General features: G+C 36.1%; 1 protein-coding gene across 2 annotated transcripts in view; it reads right to left on the bottom strand.

Annotated features, from left to right (window-relative positions):
* Positions 1-18,792, bottom strand: part of POU6F2 (POU class 6 homeobox 2) — a 331,049-nt gene that overhangs the window by 248,226 nt on the left and 64,031 nt on the right. For both annotated transcript variants that reach the window (XM_042044047.1, XM_042044048.1), the window contains exon 2: positions 10,838-11,009. In XM_042044047.1, the coding sequence (XP_041899981.1) occupies positions 10,838-11,009 (172 nt within the window). The remainder of the gene's footprint in view (positions 1-10,837; positions 11,010-18,792) is intronic.

Here is an 18,792-nt window from a genome sequence, read left to right as displayed (position 1 = left end):
TTCAAGCAGCTTGACTTTTTTCTTTCTTTTTTTTTTCCAACTTAAAAGTTTAATGACGAATCAGATCAATATGATTCCTTAGCAACTAAATCACAGGCACACTAGTTTTTCCTGTCACAGCACCAGTTTTGCGAAAGCAGTCAAGTTCTTTTTTCAGGCCTCCGTCACTCTGAGAATCCATAAGAATTCTCAAATGGATCATAAACTGTTACAGGATTCAGGTTATTGTATCATTATAAAAACGTATTGATATAGTAGAGATGACAAGACATGCAGCTCTTGTGCTAGTCTATTACAACCATCTGAATACATAAGAAATATCAGATATAAACAAAATAAAACAGTCAGCAGTATTCTGTCTTTTACGGAACCCTTTTTTTTTTTTTTTTTTTTAACTGTTTTAAGCTGGTTTGAAATACAGCAGTTACACGAACCCACAGAAAAGAAAACACAAAATCAGAATGTTTTATTAAAAATAAATGACCAAAAACCTGACCAGAGCCTAGAGATTTTTTTTTTTTTCTTTTTGCAGGAAAGGGCCTGATTTTGCCTCTTATGATGAATGTTTCACGCCTGAGTTTTCAGACAGAGTATAAAGCAAAACTCTCCTTCATCTCCCTTCCAATAGAGCCCCAGACAGGCCCACTGCCACTCCTGGGAGAATGCCCCTGTATTCTAGCACACCAGCCTTTATACCAGTCAGGATCTGCTGACACATGGAAGCCTGAAATTTGTGAAAGTCAAAATACACCAGCATCATTTTACACAAATGAGACAATGGCAATGTGAGAAAAGCGTAACCCCCAAACTCAATCCCTTTGAGGTCCATGGTCACAAGCCTGAGTCCCACAAATCCAAAGTTGCTCACTGACTAGCACATCTCATCTGAGTAAACCTTTGCATCATCTGGTCCCCCTTTTATTCATTGCTTCATAAAAGCAAAGAGGTGTGGGGGCTGGGGAGAGCAGGAGCAAGCTGGACCAGCTGATTGAAAGATTTTTTTTTCTTGTCAGCAACTGTTATGAGAAGGTTCACTGTGCTATATCCACACAGTTAAAATGAGAAGACTCTGAAAACAATGCATCAAATCCCAGCAACAGAGCCACAGAAGAATTTCCCCTCACACTCTTCCTCTTTTCAGGAAGAAAAAACCACATCAACTCAAACAACTTATGCAGATGCTTTTCTTTCTGGATATTATCACTAAGTTTACTGCACTTATGACAGTAAAGTATATTCAATTAGTAGCAAAAATATTTTTTAAGTATTTTCATTTCCTGTTTTCTTTCAGCTGTAAATTCCAATTTTTCTTCATAAAGATCTGTGACTTGCAGTCCAAATATTTATGACTGCAGGCAAGGAGGTATAAGAAAGGAGGAGAAATATAAAGCCTTTACCTTTACAATCACAGTTGAACTCATATATATCTACCTAATTTCCTTCCCCTCCCTTTAATCTCTGCTGATTTCTCTGGTTGGTTTTGTTTTAGTAATAATTACCATTTATGTTCCTTATTATTTTTTAAATTACGATAATCCACTCTACTTAAAAACTTTTCCACCTTAATGGAAGCTTTACTTACATTCCAAAACTGACCTCCCCGTGGCAGCAGAGGTGAAGTCACAGAACCTTAGCAATACTCATGGAATATACCTGCACAGCAAAGCAGAAACCTAAAGTAACCCCAGGACTGGTTCCATAATTCATCATTTGTTAAATATGAATGCAGCATAATTATAGTGGTTGCTCCTTCCTGTCAGTATGTTTCCTTGGCTAATTTTAGCTCCACAACATAAGAAACCACTGTAGAGTAGTGACTAAGACAAGTGGAGGCCCCAAACTGGCTTGCAAGTACTGGTAGGGTGAATATCCTCTTGAAATCGATGGTCTTCTTGTGTATGTAATGGACAGTCACCTAAGACCAGCCAGAATCTGGCCTCATGCTTATTCAAATCACTGAGGAAACATAACATCTCTACACCACGTGAAAAAATCCTAAATGTATGCAAAAGAAAATACAAAAACTACCCCATATAGTATTTGCTCAAGAGATTAGACTGAATTCAAATTATTTTTCTTCCTCTCCAGTTAATACTGTGCTATCTCAAGAAATAATTACACATACTTAATAGTACAATATATTAAAGTATGCCTTAAGGTATATTAACGGAAAAGCAATTCTGGCTTCTTGATTAAACACAGGTTTTTGATCATCGTCTTCAAGGAGCAAACTCCCCCAAACATTACGCTTCAAACAAATCACAGAAGCCTAAATACCTTGACAGACGGAAGCAAAATTCATGAGCCCATGACACAGCTGTATGTGTTTCCAGCTGTGTGCACACACCAAGGAGCAGAAGAAATGGGAACAGCTCCAAGCCTGGCTGTAAGGAAGGAGAAGGGAAGGCAGGAAAGATGGCACTTTTGTTTTTACTGATATTCTACTTTACAAACTTTGGTTTTGTGGTGAGAGTAACAGGCTAGGCTGCGTGTCCAGTGTGCTCTGGGAGAGGACTTCCTTTATAGTCTTCTGGAAGGCAACTGACTGCTAGTAATTCTTTATTCAACAACTTAAAACCAAGATTTTAAAGTGTGGGACTTTGTCAGATAGGAGACTGAGCTAGAAAATGAAAATGGTTTAATAGAATCTTTAATGGCCACCAAACCATATGACCACCATCTGAACTGAAAATCACAAAGATGTTCCTAAAAGCCAGTATTATAAAAGTTAGTGTCACTGGCGTTCTGTAAAGTCCATGCTAGTTTTGAAAGAAGGAATCTAATGATAGACTGCTGTAGAAAATGCTGTTCTTAATGCAAAAAAGTCTTTATTACTTACTTGTGTAACATTCAAATCTTCAGTGTAACACGAAATTGGTTTAGGACTCTTGAGTTTTTTATTGTTTTAAAATAATGGATGTCATATTTCAGTCACACTGGCTGTTAATTTATATATATTACAAATATATGTATGTATTTAACTTTTGTAATCACTTTCAAGTAGTGTGATTACTCTGTTTTGTGAAACACAGCATTTCTTTAAGATGACTTTGAGCTGTTCAGAAATTAAAATGATGGCTTACCTTTCTGAAAAAAAAAAAAAAAGGACATCTGAGAAGAAAAACAAAACTCCCACTTTCCCAACAACCCTTCTTGTGTATTCTAAAATAAAAATAGAAATCTAAATTTCTTCTAGGCATAGACAAGCAGTAGTTTAGTGTTAAAAAACATGCTTTAGAGTGCAGGGGTGTGCATTGTCCATTGATTTGGTAGATATAGATATACCTGAAATCTAGAGAACAAACCCAGTTTTAGTCTCTCTGAAAATGGCAGATTCTACTTAGCCGAACAGAATGAGGTACTATTCTTCTCTAGATGACCTCTGCTTTCAAAGTAAAAGGGCTTCTGAGAGCATCAAAGCAGTATCACAACATAAAACAGGACATGTCACAATACAAATCTTCCTTTATTTCATACTGATATTGACTTTGATTTTTAGATGGTGGAAAAAGAGAAAAGTAAGACTTCATGTTAAAAAACATCAAGCCATTTACATGAAAAAATAATATTCCTGTTGAAACCTACAAATTACGACACAATTAATTTTATTCTGGTTTTGTCCCTGTTTAGCATTAATTTTCTCATTTCATCATTTGAATGTAGCTGCTACCTCTGACTTTGTACAAAATTATTTTGTAACTCGTAAAACAATGTTATTTTGTTAGTACTAATGGTAGTACTAGTGGTAGTCATGTAAAAAGTCAGAAAATAAACCATTAGTGGAAGAAACCTTAATATATTGAATATACAATTAAATCAAAGTATAAAAAGCTGATGTTCCCACCCTTTGACCATCTCTCCCTTTAAAGAGGGACCACAAATGATGGATCCAACAGAAGAAACCATTTCACAAGGAAAAAGAATTAAAACAAAGAATAACCTACAAATGACAGAAGGAACAAAACCCAGGAAGACAACACAAGGAAAACCAAGTGCTACACAGGATATTAAAGAGAAAAATGATCTGCAGGAGAATGGAAACTGTTACTATGAGCTTCCTACAGCTACCTCTGCCTTTGGATATTTTTAAAAAATTTATTAATCTGACAGCAGGAAACTTTATACAGATTGCCCCCTGACAGGGTGCCAGTTTGGTGTAAGCACTTGCTGCCTCTTTGTTTAGCATAAGGAAATCAAGAGAGGTGTTAAGTGGTGCCATGTGTACATTTGGACAAATCTAACTTTGTCTCCATCTGCCTCACCTGCACATTCCCACGAAGAACTTGATTAATCACGTGAAGTCCAATAGAAACATACAATTCTCCTTCCATTTTACATTTGCTTCCTTTTCAAATGTGCAAGTGTCTGATCTATTATTAATCTACTGGCAAGGATCTCAATCAAAGAATCTAACAGCTCTTTCACAAATTACCTGTTTACTCTGTAGTAGCCAGCAAGTCCCCTTTGAAACAGCCAGCCATTTATGTTGCTTTTAAACAAGTTTGTTGCTATTTTTATAACTTTTAAGACAGAGAGAAGAAAGATTAATTAAAAATGAACCATTTGTCGTTCAGTCATACCAATTACATACTAGGATTTAATTTTTTTTTTCCTTCCCTCTCTAATGTTAGTTGTTCTGTGTATAAATACAGAAAGTCAGACTTCAAGCCACATTTAAGAAATACATAGCATACACTTAAAAAAACCCCAACACTATTAACTTAGACTCAAGCCACCTTTTGCTTTTTCTTTGCTTTTTTTTTAAATAGGCTGTCACAATTCAGGGACAGCTACAAGAGTCCTTTTTATTTCCATACAAGTAGGAGCATTTATTAGTGGGGCTGCAACACCTGTCCTTCATCAGCCCAATATTGCTTTCATCAAAGGTTAAGGGACTAAAACTCTGGTCTCCTCAGAGTTGGAATATATGTGCTAGCACCAATACCACCACTGCCTGAGCTACCTGAAGTACCTTCAGGTATGGATCTTCCATATTACCATTGCATCGTGCTTTGTGTTTAGTCATAACATCTGTTTAGGTTTTAATGGACATTTAGTCCCCATTCACAAGTGCAAGCCCCACTGACAGAGTAAGAACTCTGCCAAGAAATCAGACAACGGCATTACTCAGAGTAATTCAAGTCCCTAACTGTTTGCAAATGCCTATTTAAAAATGCTCGTGTCAAATATATCCTTCAGAAGTAACAATCAATCACATAGCCAGATCTCTGGGTTCTTTAAGAGCTTACTCATTATTTAAGCAAGACATCACTATATTTTAGAAAATGGATTTACAAGCCTGTATGATGACTCAGTCCTGTAAACATGCCACCCATTAATATTTCTCATACAGTCTTTGCAATTAAATAGGGTTCCTAATCCACAGATTATTTGCTTTAAGGAAAGTATCACACATTCAAGCACTAGCAGGATCAGTCCTATGCCATGGATAACTGATAGCATCTAAGAACAAAGCATTCACAACCTGGAAATTACTGAATAAAATTATGTGAAGAGACAAGAATCTTTATAAGCAGGTCAAACATATTTCAAATGTTATGTCTGCACCATCTAAAAGAAGGCTCTGATTTTAATACAGAGACCGTTTGGGCCATGAATCTCCCCATCAGAATAGAAATATTCACTAGAGCTTCAAAATGCATCAAGAGCAACAAATACACATTGCTTTCTTCCATTGAAATTACCAAACCTTAGCAAAGTGTTCCTGACGGGCAGAGATCTTATAGGCCTTTAAAATTTGAGGATATAACCAAATCACTGAGAATCATCCTTAAATACACTGATGAAAGGAAAGCTCATAGTCTGAAGGCCCCCACAGGCTAGATATACTGTTAAGGATGATAATGTGAGCTTCCTCACAGCAACCTGGCAATGACCTCTGCTCTGACCTGCAGAGACCACTGTCTCAAGAGGTAAAAGACAATTTAGTCCTTTATCCTTTGTAACTGAAATTATTCCAGTGCCATAAATTCTAATCAAGGCAACTCCAATTAAAAAAAAAAATATATATATATATATATAACATATATTTCTTTAAAGAGTAATACAAGGGATCTACGAGCAAAACATAATCAACTAGAAACAACTTCTACCTTATTTCTCTGCAGCATTTATATGTATGGTTATATATAAGTATGCACACAGTTCTGAAACACAGGTAACAACATGGGAAAGGAAAATAAAATTCCAAAGCCAATGCAGAGGTTTGAAAATAAAATCTTGTTTATTTAAATGTGTGCAGATTCATTTAACTCCTGTATCCCCACTCCATGTTTCAAGCATACACAGCATTATGAAAAGATCAAAAGCCCACTAATGAACCAAAGAAAATCACAGTCATCAGATCCAGCACAAGAAACTTAAGATTTAATTTCACTGGAACAAAACCTTGCCAGCAAAAAAAAAAAAAAAGGTTAGTAATCAATTTTTTTTCTGTCCTGCAATAATTAAATAGGAAACACTTGTGCTCCACAATTATAGGCTTGGTATTGCCCTCACTATGTACTTACAGCTTTATTTATTTTTTGGTTTGCAGAACTAAAGACTGAATCTCAAATAATAACTTTTTATTATACAGTAAAATTACCTTAATATGCAAGTGCATGCACTCCCAGCTTTTTTTTACCATCATCTAATTATGTCACAAATTGCCTTCAATTAAGCATTAATTAAGGACTGGATCTAACTCCAGGAAAACCAGCCTAAGTCCACAGGGGGTTTTGATGCTTGGATCAGTCACTTCGTTCTTGGGATTTTTACTGTACTGAGAATTTTATATATGAAATACCCCTGGTGTCTATACCAACTTTTGAATCTCACCAGTTTATTACACAGCTAAACATCAAGGGTTCTTCTTTTCTTCTAAGATTTTTTTCAGAGCAACACTTCATAACTTATACTAGAATTGTTTGAAAATATAATAAAAAATGACAGCTAGGATTAGTTAAGTTAGGATCAAATCCCAATGTGTTTATTCAAGTGAAACTGCTACTTAACATTAACAAAAGCTTTCTCTAGTAGGAGTGGTGGCATTTAGCCTGAGCTACTATTTTGAAGCATATTGCAGAGTAAGAAAAGTTGATCTGAAAATGACACTGCCAGAAAAGTCAAGAGCTATACTCAGTTTCTATGTTACTTAATTACATTCTGTGGTTAAAGCAGGAGATATTACTTCACAAATATTTTTAAAAGTAAATAACTCACCACAAGATCTCTTACAAAGCAACTTCACCTCGTACTGTACAGCAAAACTGAGATTTCTGTATCCAAAACACTGCAGCTGTGCCAGCCCACACTTCAAAACTGTATTTTTGAGGTAATGAGTTTCAGGGTCATTAGTAACAGAGTCCTTTACCAACATTTTGCACCTAATTTTTTACCACTTTTTCTACTCTTTTCTGGTTCCATATGACTTCAGTATCAAAAGTCTTTTGCATGCACGTATGCAAATTCAAAAATGTCCACTGGTATAAAAGCACAAGTAGAGGATTACAGACTCCTGGACTATGGGACAGCATTTTCTATCAAAAATAAACAAATTTTAAAAATTAAAAAAAAAAAAAAACCAAAATCACCACCACCAGGAGAAAACAAGCCAGCAAACAACAAGGCACAACCCCTCTAATCACAGCTGCTCCTGTCATTACTCACAGGGAACAGCTGCACCACAGTGACAAAGTGCATCTTCCCAGACACCTGTACACCAGTTTCAGATGGAAGCTATTTCAGATTGTCAGGAACTTATCCCTACTTAATGCTGGTATTTCTGAGACTCAAAATGCTGCAGCATTCATCTGTTTTGTCACCGATAGCAAAGCACCCATACAAGAAACAAAAGTTTAGTGCATCTCTTAAAAAATAAGCACCATTAATTGTGCTCCTGCCCTTTCCTCCCTGGCAGCAGGGACTGTTACTGAAGAGGTACCATTTTGACAGGTAACAAAAAACAAAATACCCACTGTTTCTATGGCATGCAGTGAAATACCAAAACAAGGAAATTTGAGAATAAGGAGGTGGATTTTAGGAAAAGGTACAGGTGAGCAAGGCAGGCCTTTGCAGAAATAAACTCATCCATCAAAAGAAGCTAAGCAGAAAGTGTCCGGTAAAAGAAAAGAAGCTCTTCGCATCTCATCAGTCAACTCTATTCATCTATATGAAAATAAGACTCATGAAGTATTGCTAACAACAAGACACACAAATGCTGGTCATTCATTCCACCTAAATCAGTACATGATTTTCACAAATCCTTAAAAAAATGAAAAGCAGCAGTGTAGAAAAACTTTGTTCTCTAGGGATCCGTCTCCTCTCGACTTTCTAAAATGCTCCTCCCTCACCTGCTTAACAGATTTGGGAAAATTTTCACACAGCATGTATTAAATGTATATTTTAAAAAGATATTTATTATCACTGATTACATGAAAGAAGGTTGAAGGAGAAAGTTGTCATTCTCTACGCCAACACCTGTCAATAAGTTCACAACAATTTAACTTCAGACACTGCAAAGGAAAGTACAAAGTATGCATTCCTAACATGCTATTCATAACATTAAACAAAGAGAAAAAACTATAGGGTGGTGATGTTCCATATTTATGTATCAGAGCTTTAAACACAACTACACTTAATAATTTTCAGTGTTTACTGAAAATCTATCTTAAGGGATGCATCTGTGACATAACATCTAATCATCTTTATTTTACATTTGGTCAGTTTGATCCTCAAACGTATCAAAATTGCCCCATTATAATTTACTTTTTTATTATCAAAGTTACTAAAATTAGTTGACAAGAGCTGTTGCTAATAGATCTGTAGCATGTGTCATAATTGTAACAAAACCTCAATAAATGGTACATAAGTTCATACTGAGGCAGTTGGACTATTTCACCTACTTTTGTTTACTTGGGAACATCTTTTCAGCAGTGTAAGGATCAGGCTAGCAAACATCTTATGCTGACCAATAGAAAAAGCACAGTATATGAATTTTTAGCTTTTTCACTAGTGCTTTTAGTGAGATAAATTATATTTTCAGCTCAGAAGGAGACAAGATATGGTTACACGTCATTTCTATATCACATACGACAACTCTAATGAAAGTGTCTGTGTATTTCACTACCACTGTAGAACATCCAAATGACAACGGCTCAAAAAATATCCTGCCTTTTATTAGAAGACTTGCCTGATCTAAAAACAAACAGACAGACATTTCACTATCCTCAAATAAAAGTTCATTTTTTGCTTTGTATATGCCTTGCTCTATTTAATAGATACACCCTAAACATTTGAGCAAATAAAACATATAAACACAGCAGAAGATATTTATCTTACGCTAGATAACTAATAGCCCTTTGAATTTTACACATTATAATTCTTTCCTGGATGAAATGGGCTAAAATAATTATTATATGCTTTTTGAACATTCAAACTGCTAATGGAAATTATGCTTTCCATGGAAACAAAGATTACTAAAAGGGTGCTTAAAAATGGATGTGATATTCAGTAACGGACATTACTGCAATACAGAAATTAAATTTTGGGGGGGTTTCATTATTATTTTTTCTGTATCTGTAGTGAAGTTATTTAGTAAAACATTCTGTGCTGTATCTTTCAGTAATGTGTAAGGAATATTATAATATAAAATTGCATGTGTTCTTTTGTTTTTAAAAAAATCTTGCAGCTCTTATTGTAGGTGGAATACTGAAATCTGACCACTGCTACAGATTTCCTTAGAGATTATAAAATCAAAAAGTTGAATCTTGGAAAATGGGCTCTCACCCTCTCTCCCTTAAAGCTGCATTCCCTGTGAACAAGACCTTTTTCCCTTTGACTTCTACCTACAGAATAATGAAAAATAGGTAAATGGTCCATTTTTATTAAGGTTTGTCTCAGGTCACAAATAGAAATAATTAAAAGGGACTTCTTCAGGAGTGCAGTCCCTCTAAACCCAAAATGTCACAATGTACCATACAGTGCTGCTACAGCTCAGACACCTATCAACATCTATCACTCAAGCACGCGCCTCAACAGCTCTGCTCCCTTTTCTGATTAGAGATCAGAGTTGCTTGAGTTGGCTTACAGGGTGTCATCCATTTGAATGACAGATGTCTGTGTTGGAGTGCCACTCTCACTGCTTTTGTTTTGATTGTGAAATGTTACACATATCTGGCCCAATTTAGACTATTCCAAAATGAATAAAAATCCAAAAGGTAATTTCTCTTTCCACAGGCTTGACGAGAAATATTTCATTTCTAATTTAAATTCCAAAAACATTAGCTCCACGTGCAATACCCTTGCTAGGCTTTGTTTACTCAGTATGAAGCGTTTTCTGTAAGAATCTTTCAGTTCTCTTCAGCCAGATTTATTTTTACCATTAAAAAAATTATAACTTTTCAGTTTAATCAAGCCTCAAAAAAACCTGGTAGCATGTGCGACACACCAGCACCTACCACAATAATTGTTAAAGTACTCCAAGAAAATTATAAACACACAGACACACACATTATTTTATGTTAGAGTCCATGGTTCTGAAAAAACTATTACACATTTGCAACTTGCAGTAAATACGTTCTTTGTTAACAAAAGTTTTCAGCACTGATCCTGTCATTCTGGTAACCAGTTGCAATGAGAGCAGAGGACTGTGTGCCTGCATGCTCCAAGCTACTCTTCCCTACTTACAAGAAAATTGAGCGAACAAAAAAAAAAAAAAAAAAAAAAAAAAGAAAAAGAAAAAAAAAAGGAAAAAAAAAAAAGAAAAAAGAACAGGGGGAGATTGCTCTTCCGGACAACATGGTAGCAGTGAAATGAAATACCTAGACAGACTTACCGAAGAGCTTGCTGGGAGTGTCCTCGCTGTCATTTGATTCCACAGGCGCAAGCAAGGGCTCATTCAGCTCGTTGTCTGAAGTAGCTGCCTTGTCCTCACCTCTCAACTCTGCATTCATTTCACTCCGCAGTGACAGCAAGGGCTTACTGACTTGTCCAGCTATCATTGGATCCTAGGATGGGGGGAAAAAAAGAGTGAGGGGGAAAAAAAGTGGCAGCTTTGGTGTGCGTATACTCTCTCTTCCACTCCCTCTCTCTCACACACACACACACATACACACACACACTCTCTCTCTCTCTCTTATCTCTGGCTGCTCCTGCTGTTATTGCTGGCTGCAGTCAAGTGAAGAGCTATTACAGATCCAATGAGTTTTCCATTACTCCCCACCCTATTAAAGCTCAACTAGCATGTGGAGAGATTCAGGATGCTTTGGAGAAAAACTTCTATGAAAGCAACATAACCAACACAGCTTTAATTGTGGGATGTGCTTTTTGTGTGTGTATGTTTTTACACCTCACCCTGTCCTTAGCATAGTAAGAAAAGAAATTCCTATATGCTCTGATACCCCAGAAGAGGACCCCCCTGTGAGTGCTCCATAGTGATTTAAAGAGGCATCCTCAGCTGTACAACATTAACAAAATCAAATACACAGTTTCTAGCATTACAGCATTTCTATGAAAATACACAGCATCAAATAGCCATTTCGTTACATACTTTTAACAGAAATACTGTTTTCTTCTAATTGCTCCTGCCGTTGGGATACTATGCTCCAAAAGTCCATAAAGACACAAGCACACATTTTTCTTTCGAAAATAAAAAACACAGAAACCATTTTCTAAAAGATAAAATTAGGGAAGATACTTACACATACAGTTTGCAATTATTCTTGTGTTTGCAACATTATATCCCCCACAAAAGATTACACATATATATACACATCTAAATTTTTTCTTGATTATTAGAATTTGTTTTATCTTCTGCTCATTGAGGACGTTTGGGTGGCAGGCATTATTTCCAAGCACACTGGTTACTCCGTTTGCAAACTAATAAGCATAATATCATGACAGCACAGAAAGCAGAATTAAAAAAAAAACCAAAAAAAAGAAAAAGTGACCTTGTTGCTCTCTCTAGCAGCTATTTATTGCAAAGTTCATGCCTAAATGGCTCTTATGCAGAGAACAGGTGACCAGCGAGCAAGTAGGTTGGCTAGCATGTTCCCTCTGTCCCGTCCTCACATTGGTCGATGTTTGCCTATGGGTTTTTTAATGTATTCATGTCTGAAAAGTGAATTTGATATGACACATGATAATCTATGAAAATGTTAATCAATACAAATAGTTTAAGCTGTCATCAAATGCACTTCTTTAGTCAATACTCATAGTGCCGAAAACAATGTCACTGTCACCAGGGCTTAATTTGCACAGCACTTAAATATTGGACTCTATGCATCAATGCACTCCTCTTCAAATACTGTAGGTAAACACATTTTCTCCCTATTTAAGGCTGAAGCACTCAGCACGCATTTAGTTGAGCCGAATCCTCCCTTTTGAATACCTTGATAGGTCCACTGGAGGGCAAAATTAATACTTAATTGAATCTCACAGTCATCAAAATAATCAATACTTTTTTATTATTTATTCTTTACAGTCTGTTGACTGTTTCAAACCTCTGAGGGAATGGTGGAAAGGATTCATGGCTTTGAAACACTGTCATTTAACAAGGTAATTTTCAGTGGGGCATTAGGGGTTGTGAAACATATAATAAAACAAAAATGGTGGCTTATAATAGGAAGAAAGAAAAGAATTATATTTCTGCCATCTAACAAAACAGGATAAATAAAAAAAGCAAGTGCAAGCAGGAGTGGGAGAAAGGAGGGGGAGAGGGAAAGAAAGACTGGCTTTTGAAGGGTTTTATCATATCAAGAGCAGAGCTGAGCTTTCATAACGCTGACATTTCTCATTCTGACAATCCTAAACAAGTGGAAAGGATGAGATCGCAGATATCATCTTTCATCACATTCCCCAGCTTAAGAACCAACATGACAGCTTCTCTCCCCTTTACACTGTTAATTACTAAATAAAATACTGCTCTCTGTCAGCATTAGATTATTGCAGATAGCAACCACAAACATTACTCCATTGTTTTGTTTTGCCTTTTTTTAAACTGGTGATATCTACCTTGAACTCTTCAGAAAATAAATTAGGCTTGTGTCTACATATTGTAAATATATGAAACATAATCAATTTAATCAATGTGGTCAATCCATGTTATTGTCAGGCTAAATTGTTGGCAATTTATTAACATTTCATTTACTGTATTTATTAGGCAGCAACAATCTGAACATTTCTTAGAGGTTTCTGGAGAGGAAACAGAAACCAACAGATTTCTTTTGCAGACACTGTGAAAAAACTCTGGCTTGTTTTGCCTCATACTCATATTGCTCTATGGACAGTCATTTACTGAGGCAAAAAATTTGTTTGCTTTCATATACTAAATAATGTATTTTAGTGGATTTTGCAGCTAAAGGTCATTGTGAACACAAACAGCATTGTTTCAGTCTGTGCTGCTTCTCTTAGTTTCAGCTATTCAAAACTAACCTCAAGATTTGTTACTAACATCCATAACAAATGTGAATGAGGACAAAATTTGACCCTTTTCATCAAAGTAGTTTGGGGAGGGAAGTAATCATGTCCACAGAGAAAAACTCCTGATCTGAGGACTAACAGCAATTTAATGGATTAATGGAATCTGTAGGATTCTAGATTAAGTCTAAGTTGCCACATTCTGAAGTTGAATATATGAAAAGTGGTAGGAAGAATAATGTGGGAAATGTGACAGCACTGGGATTTCACTGTCATCAGCCCTTCGATGACAGTGAATTCACAGCAACTTCAACAGAGCCAGGATTTTATTTGTTATGTATATCAATAATTCGGCCTCATCTGGAGTACTTTGTTCATTTCTGGTGAGCCCATCTAAAAAAGATACATCAGAAAAAGGTACAGTAAGAATGATGAACTGATCGAAAGGACTGAGTGCTTATGGAAGAGTGTGACTAGGAATAAGCATGATCAAAGGATACAAGATAATAAACAGCAGAGAGAAAATGTAGATCAGAAACTATTCACCCTAACTCATCTGAGGAGAAAAGGTGTCTCCACTGAAATGGGAAAAAGTCATAAATCTAATAATAATAAATTATACTTTTCCAAACAGTAGGTGGTGGAAAACCTGTGGAACTCATTGCTGCAAGGTATCACTGAGACCTGAACCGCAGTAAACATCAACACAGTCACTCGCATGGCTGGGCATACTCTTAGCAGTGAATTTAAAACAGCTTTGCAAACACACAGGCAGGACTATAAAAAGTGAAATAACACAAATTGCTGCCCCCTCCCTCAGACAGCATAAGAACCTGTAGTTAACCCCCAGGGTAGCTCTCTCTGTCAGGGGGTAAATGAACGACAACTTTCTCTGTAAGCAAACAGATTAGATATTGTCCAAATTTCTAGTCTACATGAAGACTAAATAAATCACTTAAACGATGGGTTAAGGAAAGGTTTGTTTCCTTGAAAAACATATAAAAAATTGGACATTTTTAAACTTCAGGTTATCTCCAGGCCTTCAATTGCTTTCTGTGCTTAAAAACGTGTCTGTTCTGCAGTGAATTATGCATGATTAAAAACTACTGGTTTTGCAAAACACATAATAAATTGTAATTCCAGTGCACAGCAAGTGGCCTAGTCTACAAAATCCCTTGGTGATCAAAGGGGTGCTCCTATATTTCCTAATGGCCTCCCTAAAAAAAATTCGGGAGTAGTTGCTATGACAGCAGGCCCAGCAGCCTTCTCTTCTTCTGCCCACCTACAAGTCCATCCCAGAAAGGACCCATGGCATTGGAGAGGATGCACTGAGGCAAAGAATTACATATGCATCTTTAGTAGGTAATACGGTCAGGATCTGTTCTTCTGCACTGGATGTCTGTGGGCTTGACACTCAGCATTTGCTTTCTGGAAGGTGCTATAGGTCAGATTACACTTTGCGCTGTAACACAGGCTCTCCTGTTCACTGACAACCACACAAAAGTTTCAGCTTTTCATATGCAAAATTGAAAAGTCTAAGAATGCATAAAACCAGCAAGATGAACTTTGTCAAAAGGGTTTAAATGCTTTAAGTAAGAGGCAAAGGCATATAATGCTTCAGAATTTCAGACTTCTAGTTATGAGAGAACTAAGGAATCACAATCCCCTTATTCAAAATATAACGGTATATACCACACATGTAGTGACAAATTATACACACATCTCTTGCAGATACTCACATAACTTGTCATCTATTTCTTGTCCAACTAGCAGTAGTACTTCCAGACTTGCCTGTTTCCTATGAGATTTCCCTGACAGCTTTGTGCTGCAAGTGGTCCTCTCTGCTGTGTGTCTCCCTTAAGGGGTGGGTTATACCTCCTGTAATTCACTTACAGTATCTGCTACACCAATCTTCAGCTCTACGACTCCCTGATGGCTTGAACTGGCTGTTGGGCTTAATTCAACAGTAAAAGTCCTGTGGATTTGCAAACGCAAATTACAGTTGTGGTAACACACCCTCTTCTAAAAGCTAAAACCTTTACCTTTTTCTTAACTCTACGAAGTACAGGAGAACATTTATCAACGTGTTAAAAGCTTTGCCTTTGCACTTTAAGGGTAAAGGTGCAGTTTCTAAGCAAAACTATTTAGTAATCAGAGACAGCTTTTAAAAGAAACTGTGTAGGGTTTGTGTCAAACATGCCCTAGGCAGAAGTCTAAAAATGAATTACTTTCTTCTTTAATGTAGGACTTGGGTGATAATAGAGCTTTATAAAGGCTTCATGTACTGATTTAGCCACTGGTCTAAATTTTGTACTTACTGCACCATAAACATTGTTGCTCTGAATGTAATTACTTTCTAAATTCTAGTTCAAAGTAAGATTTTTTATTTTGCCCTTAGTTTGAAGTTAATTTGCACAGACTTTTTTCCCCCCTAACTTAGAAGTACTAGAAAACAATTTTCTGCTTTTCTTCAAAATATGAAATAAATCTTGCCCAAACCCCCACCCCCCCAATCATGATATTACACAGACTTCTGTTTGGGACATATACAATGAATTTGTTTGAGAGCAAACACAACAATTCTACTAGTAAACATAAAATATACACTTCATAATGACTTATTATTCCCATGACTGCACTAAAAATTTATTTGAATTGTATCTTTTTGAATTTTTTAATCAAGATAGAGCATGATCACAAATTTGGATAAAGCTATTCTAAGATGTACCTTAGCTTAGTTTTTGTGTGAGGAATACATTAAAAAGACTCTACTGGAAAAGGATTGGATTTAATTTTTTGGTTAAATACTGGTGGAATTTAGGCTTACCTTCTCCCTTGGTCTTCTTCTTATGAAAAAGTTTTCTTCCTTCATCTTACTGCTTCTAGAGGTATTCATTTTTTTCCCATAAATAAAGATCTCTTACTGACAACCTTCTTTGATTCTTTCTTCTTTTAACATTGTTTTATCTGCTGTCACTAATGTGCTGGTATTTCCATCCCAATCTATCCATAGACTGGTTTATGCAAACTACTTTGAATCAACCTTTTGTCCCCTGCTAGCCTCTGACCATTTCTACCTGCTGGCTGTTATTTCCCTGGAAAAGTTACAGAGAAAAATCTCATTTTCTTCACAGCCGCTTCTGCCACCACCTTTGGATGGATGTTTATACGCAAAACAAACAAGACTGCTGATACATGGTCATTGATCTCTCATCACTACTCTGACCTTGAACATCTATTTACGTATTTATGTCTCTTACCTATATTACTCATATTCAACTTACTAAAATCTTCTGTATTACCTCTCCCTTACAGCAAAAAGCTGCTATATCAACAGCTCATCTCACTCAATATGAATATTATCACCCAAAACAGTGTCTGCTTTTCTCCAGCTAGAATTGTATTTATTCTCCTCATTAAATTCTCTGTAGCAGAAAAACAAAGTTCTTCTTTTCTCCCTTTTCTCAATACTAGTGTGGCTTTGAACATTTTATTTTTCCAGTGATACTTATTTTCACATGGAGTGTCCAGCATGCAGTTTAAAAAGAGTTTTGTCATTTAAAATAATGTAGCTAATTAAGAAATCAGTGCTTAGTTATACTCATTTTATTAATAGTACTGAACTATAACAATTTAATTTCGAAAGTCAGAAAAACTATCACTGCCCATGGTGATTCCTTTCACAGAAATATTCTTCTCAGGTTAAGCAGTAATGATAGGATTGTCTTCTTCATTTATTTACTCAATTTTAAGTTCTGAGGAAATTGAAATGGTTACTGCTTATTAGAATAATGTAGATCTGACCGAAAAAATAGTTTACAGAAATTACAGAGCTTTTAATTGTTGCTTTAGGAATCTTAAAATAGAATTAATTTTATTTCTTCTTAAACTATATTTTAAGTGACAATGTCCCTTGAATTGCTGTGCCTTGAGATTGAGGTACTACAATATGTTTTCAAGTCATACCAAAAAATCCCTCACTAAATTTATTCACTATTTTCCCTAATGATATCGTTGCACATATTTCTTACACCTATTAAGAGCAAGCTGAAAGGTTCACAAGAGAAGTTCAATTTGCTAATCAGGCTAGCTAGAGGCTGCAGGGAATAGGCACACAGAAGCTGCACAGTAGTAAATAGCTAGGTCACCATTTATTTTATAATCAGTTTGGGTTTATTGCTCTAAATGTACCCTGGCAGTCATGCTGCAATCTTCAAAAAAGAAAGAAAGGCAAAGAATGCTGGTTTCACCATAGAAAAAGTAAGGAAAAATAATTCATTGTAGGAGACTTCTGCACCTCTAGTCCAGAAAAGCCATTTCTTAATCCTGCTGGCAAAGAAATATGTGCACTAATGAATCCATACTTTGTGTTTTTTCTGACACACATGACACTTAGGGATCACTAATGCCAGAGTACACACAGCACAGAAGCTTTACTCTAAATGTTGCTTTCAAGTCTTAGAGTTGACCTTAATGCTTCTGATACAATTATTAGTCTGATTTAAAGATCATATTGCTCTTCTTGTTCCAAGAACCCTTGTTTAGAGTTTTGTACCAGATCCAGGGTGAAGCTATTCAAAACTTTCCTTTATTAATTAGGTAACAAGAGCTTTAATTTTGGCCATGGTCTGATTATAATGATTCCCCATTTAAATGACATACTGCCTTACTGGAAAGGAGCTTGTCTCTCTGTGGACATGTAGCAAAAGTTTGTATGCATACACAGGTCAAGAGACACGAGAAGCTACTATTCTGAGAAGCTACCATGCTCCTCAAAACACGATAGACAATAGCACACAGCCACTAGTAGAAATAACAAGTCCTGAGAGTGGTGAGAGAAATCAGCCTTCTTCTAGTTAAAGATTCTGGGAGTCACACAAAACTTGACCCATTTTTGTGAAAGCAGACAGTCAGGCCCTAGAGACCAGGACAGGGAAAAGGCAAAACAGGCATTTTTGACTGGGACCAACATGGTGGGTAAGCCTTCAACAGACTTTCCCACACATTTCATAGAATCAGTTAGATTGGAAAAAGACCTTTAAGATCACCAAACCAAGACATTTCCTACTCTTTTTCATCTGGTTTCTTGAAAAAAGGAGATGCTTTAAGAAAGCAATTAAATCTGAAATTAGAAGATGGTCCTACCAAGAGTAAGACTTTGACACATTTTTTTCATAGGAGTAATGGATGATTCCCAATGCTCTGTCAGTTCTATTCTGAAGGAGTCATGTCAAACATAAGAAAACATCCAGAAAATTTCAAGCCTGAAAGAATAACTAAAATTTTAAGACTGTGGGGCCAGCTTACTGGAAGGCTTGGAAAAAAATCCAGTATGAAGAGGAAAGCACTGTCTTCCATTAAAAAAAAAAAAAA

The sequence above is a fragment of the Corvus kubaryi genome, unplaced genomic scaffold, assembly GCF_017639235.1.
Source record: "Corvus kubaryi isolate FWS band 111438036 unplaced genomic scaffold, C.kubaryi_AGA036_p1.0 37398, whole genome shotgun sequence".
NCBI lineage: Eukaryota > Metazoa > Chordata > Aves > Passeriformes > Corvidae > Corvus > Corvus kubaryi.
The sequence above is the reverse complement of the archived record's forward strand: the minus strand, read 5'-3'. Positions and strand labels throughout refer to the sequence as shown.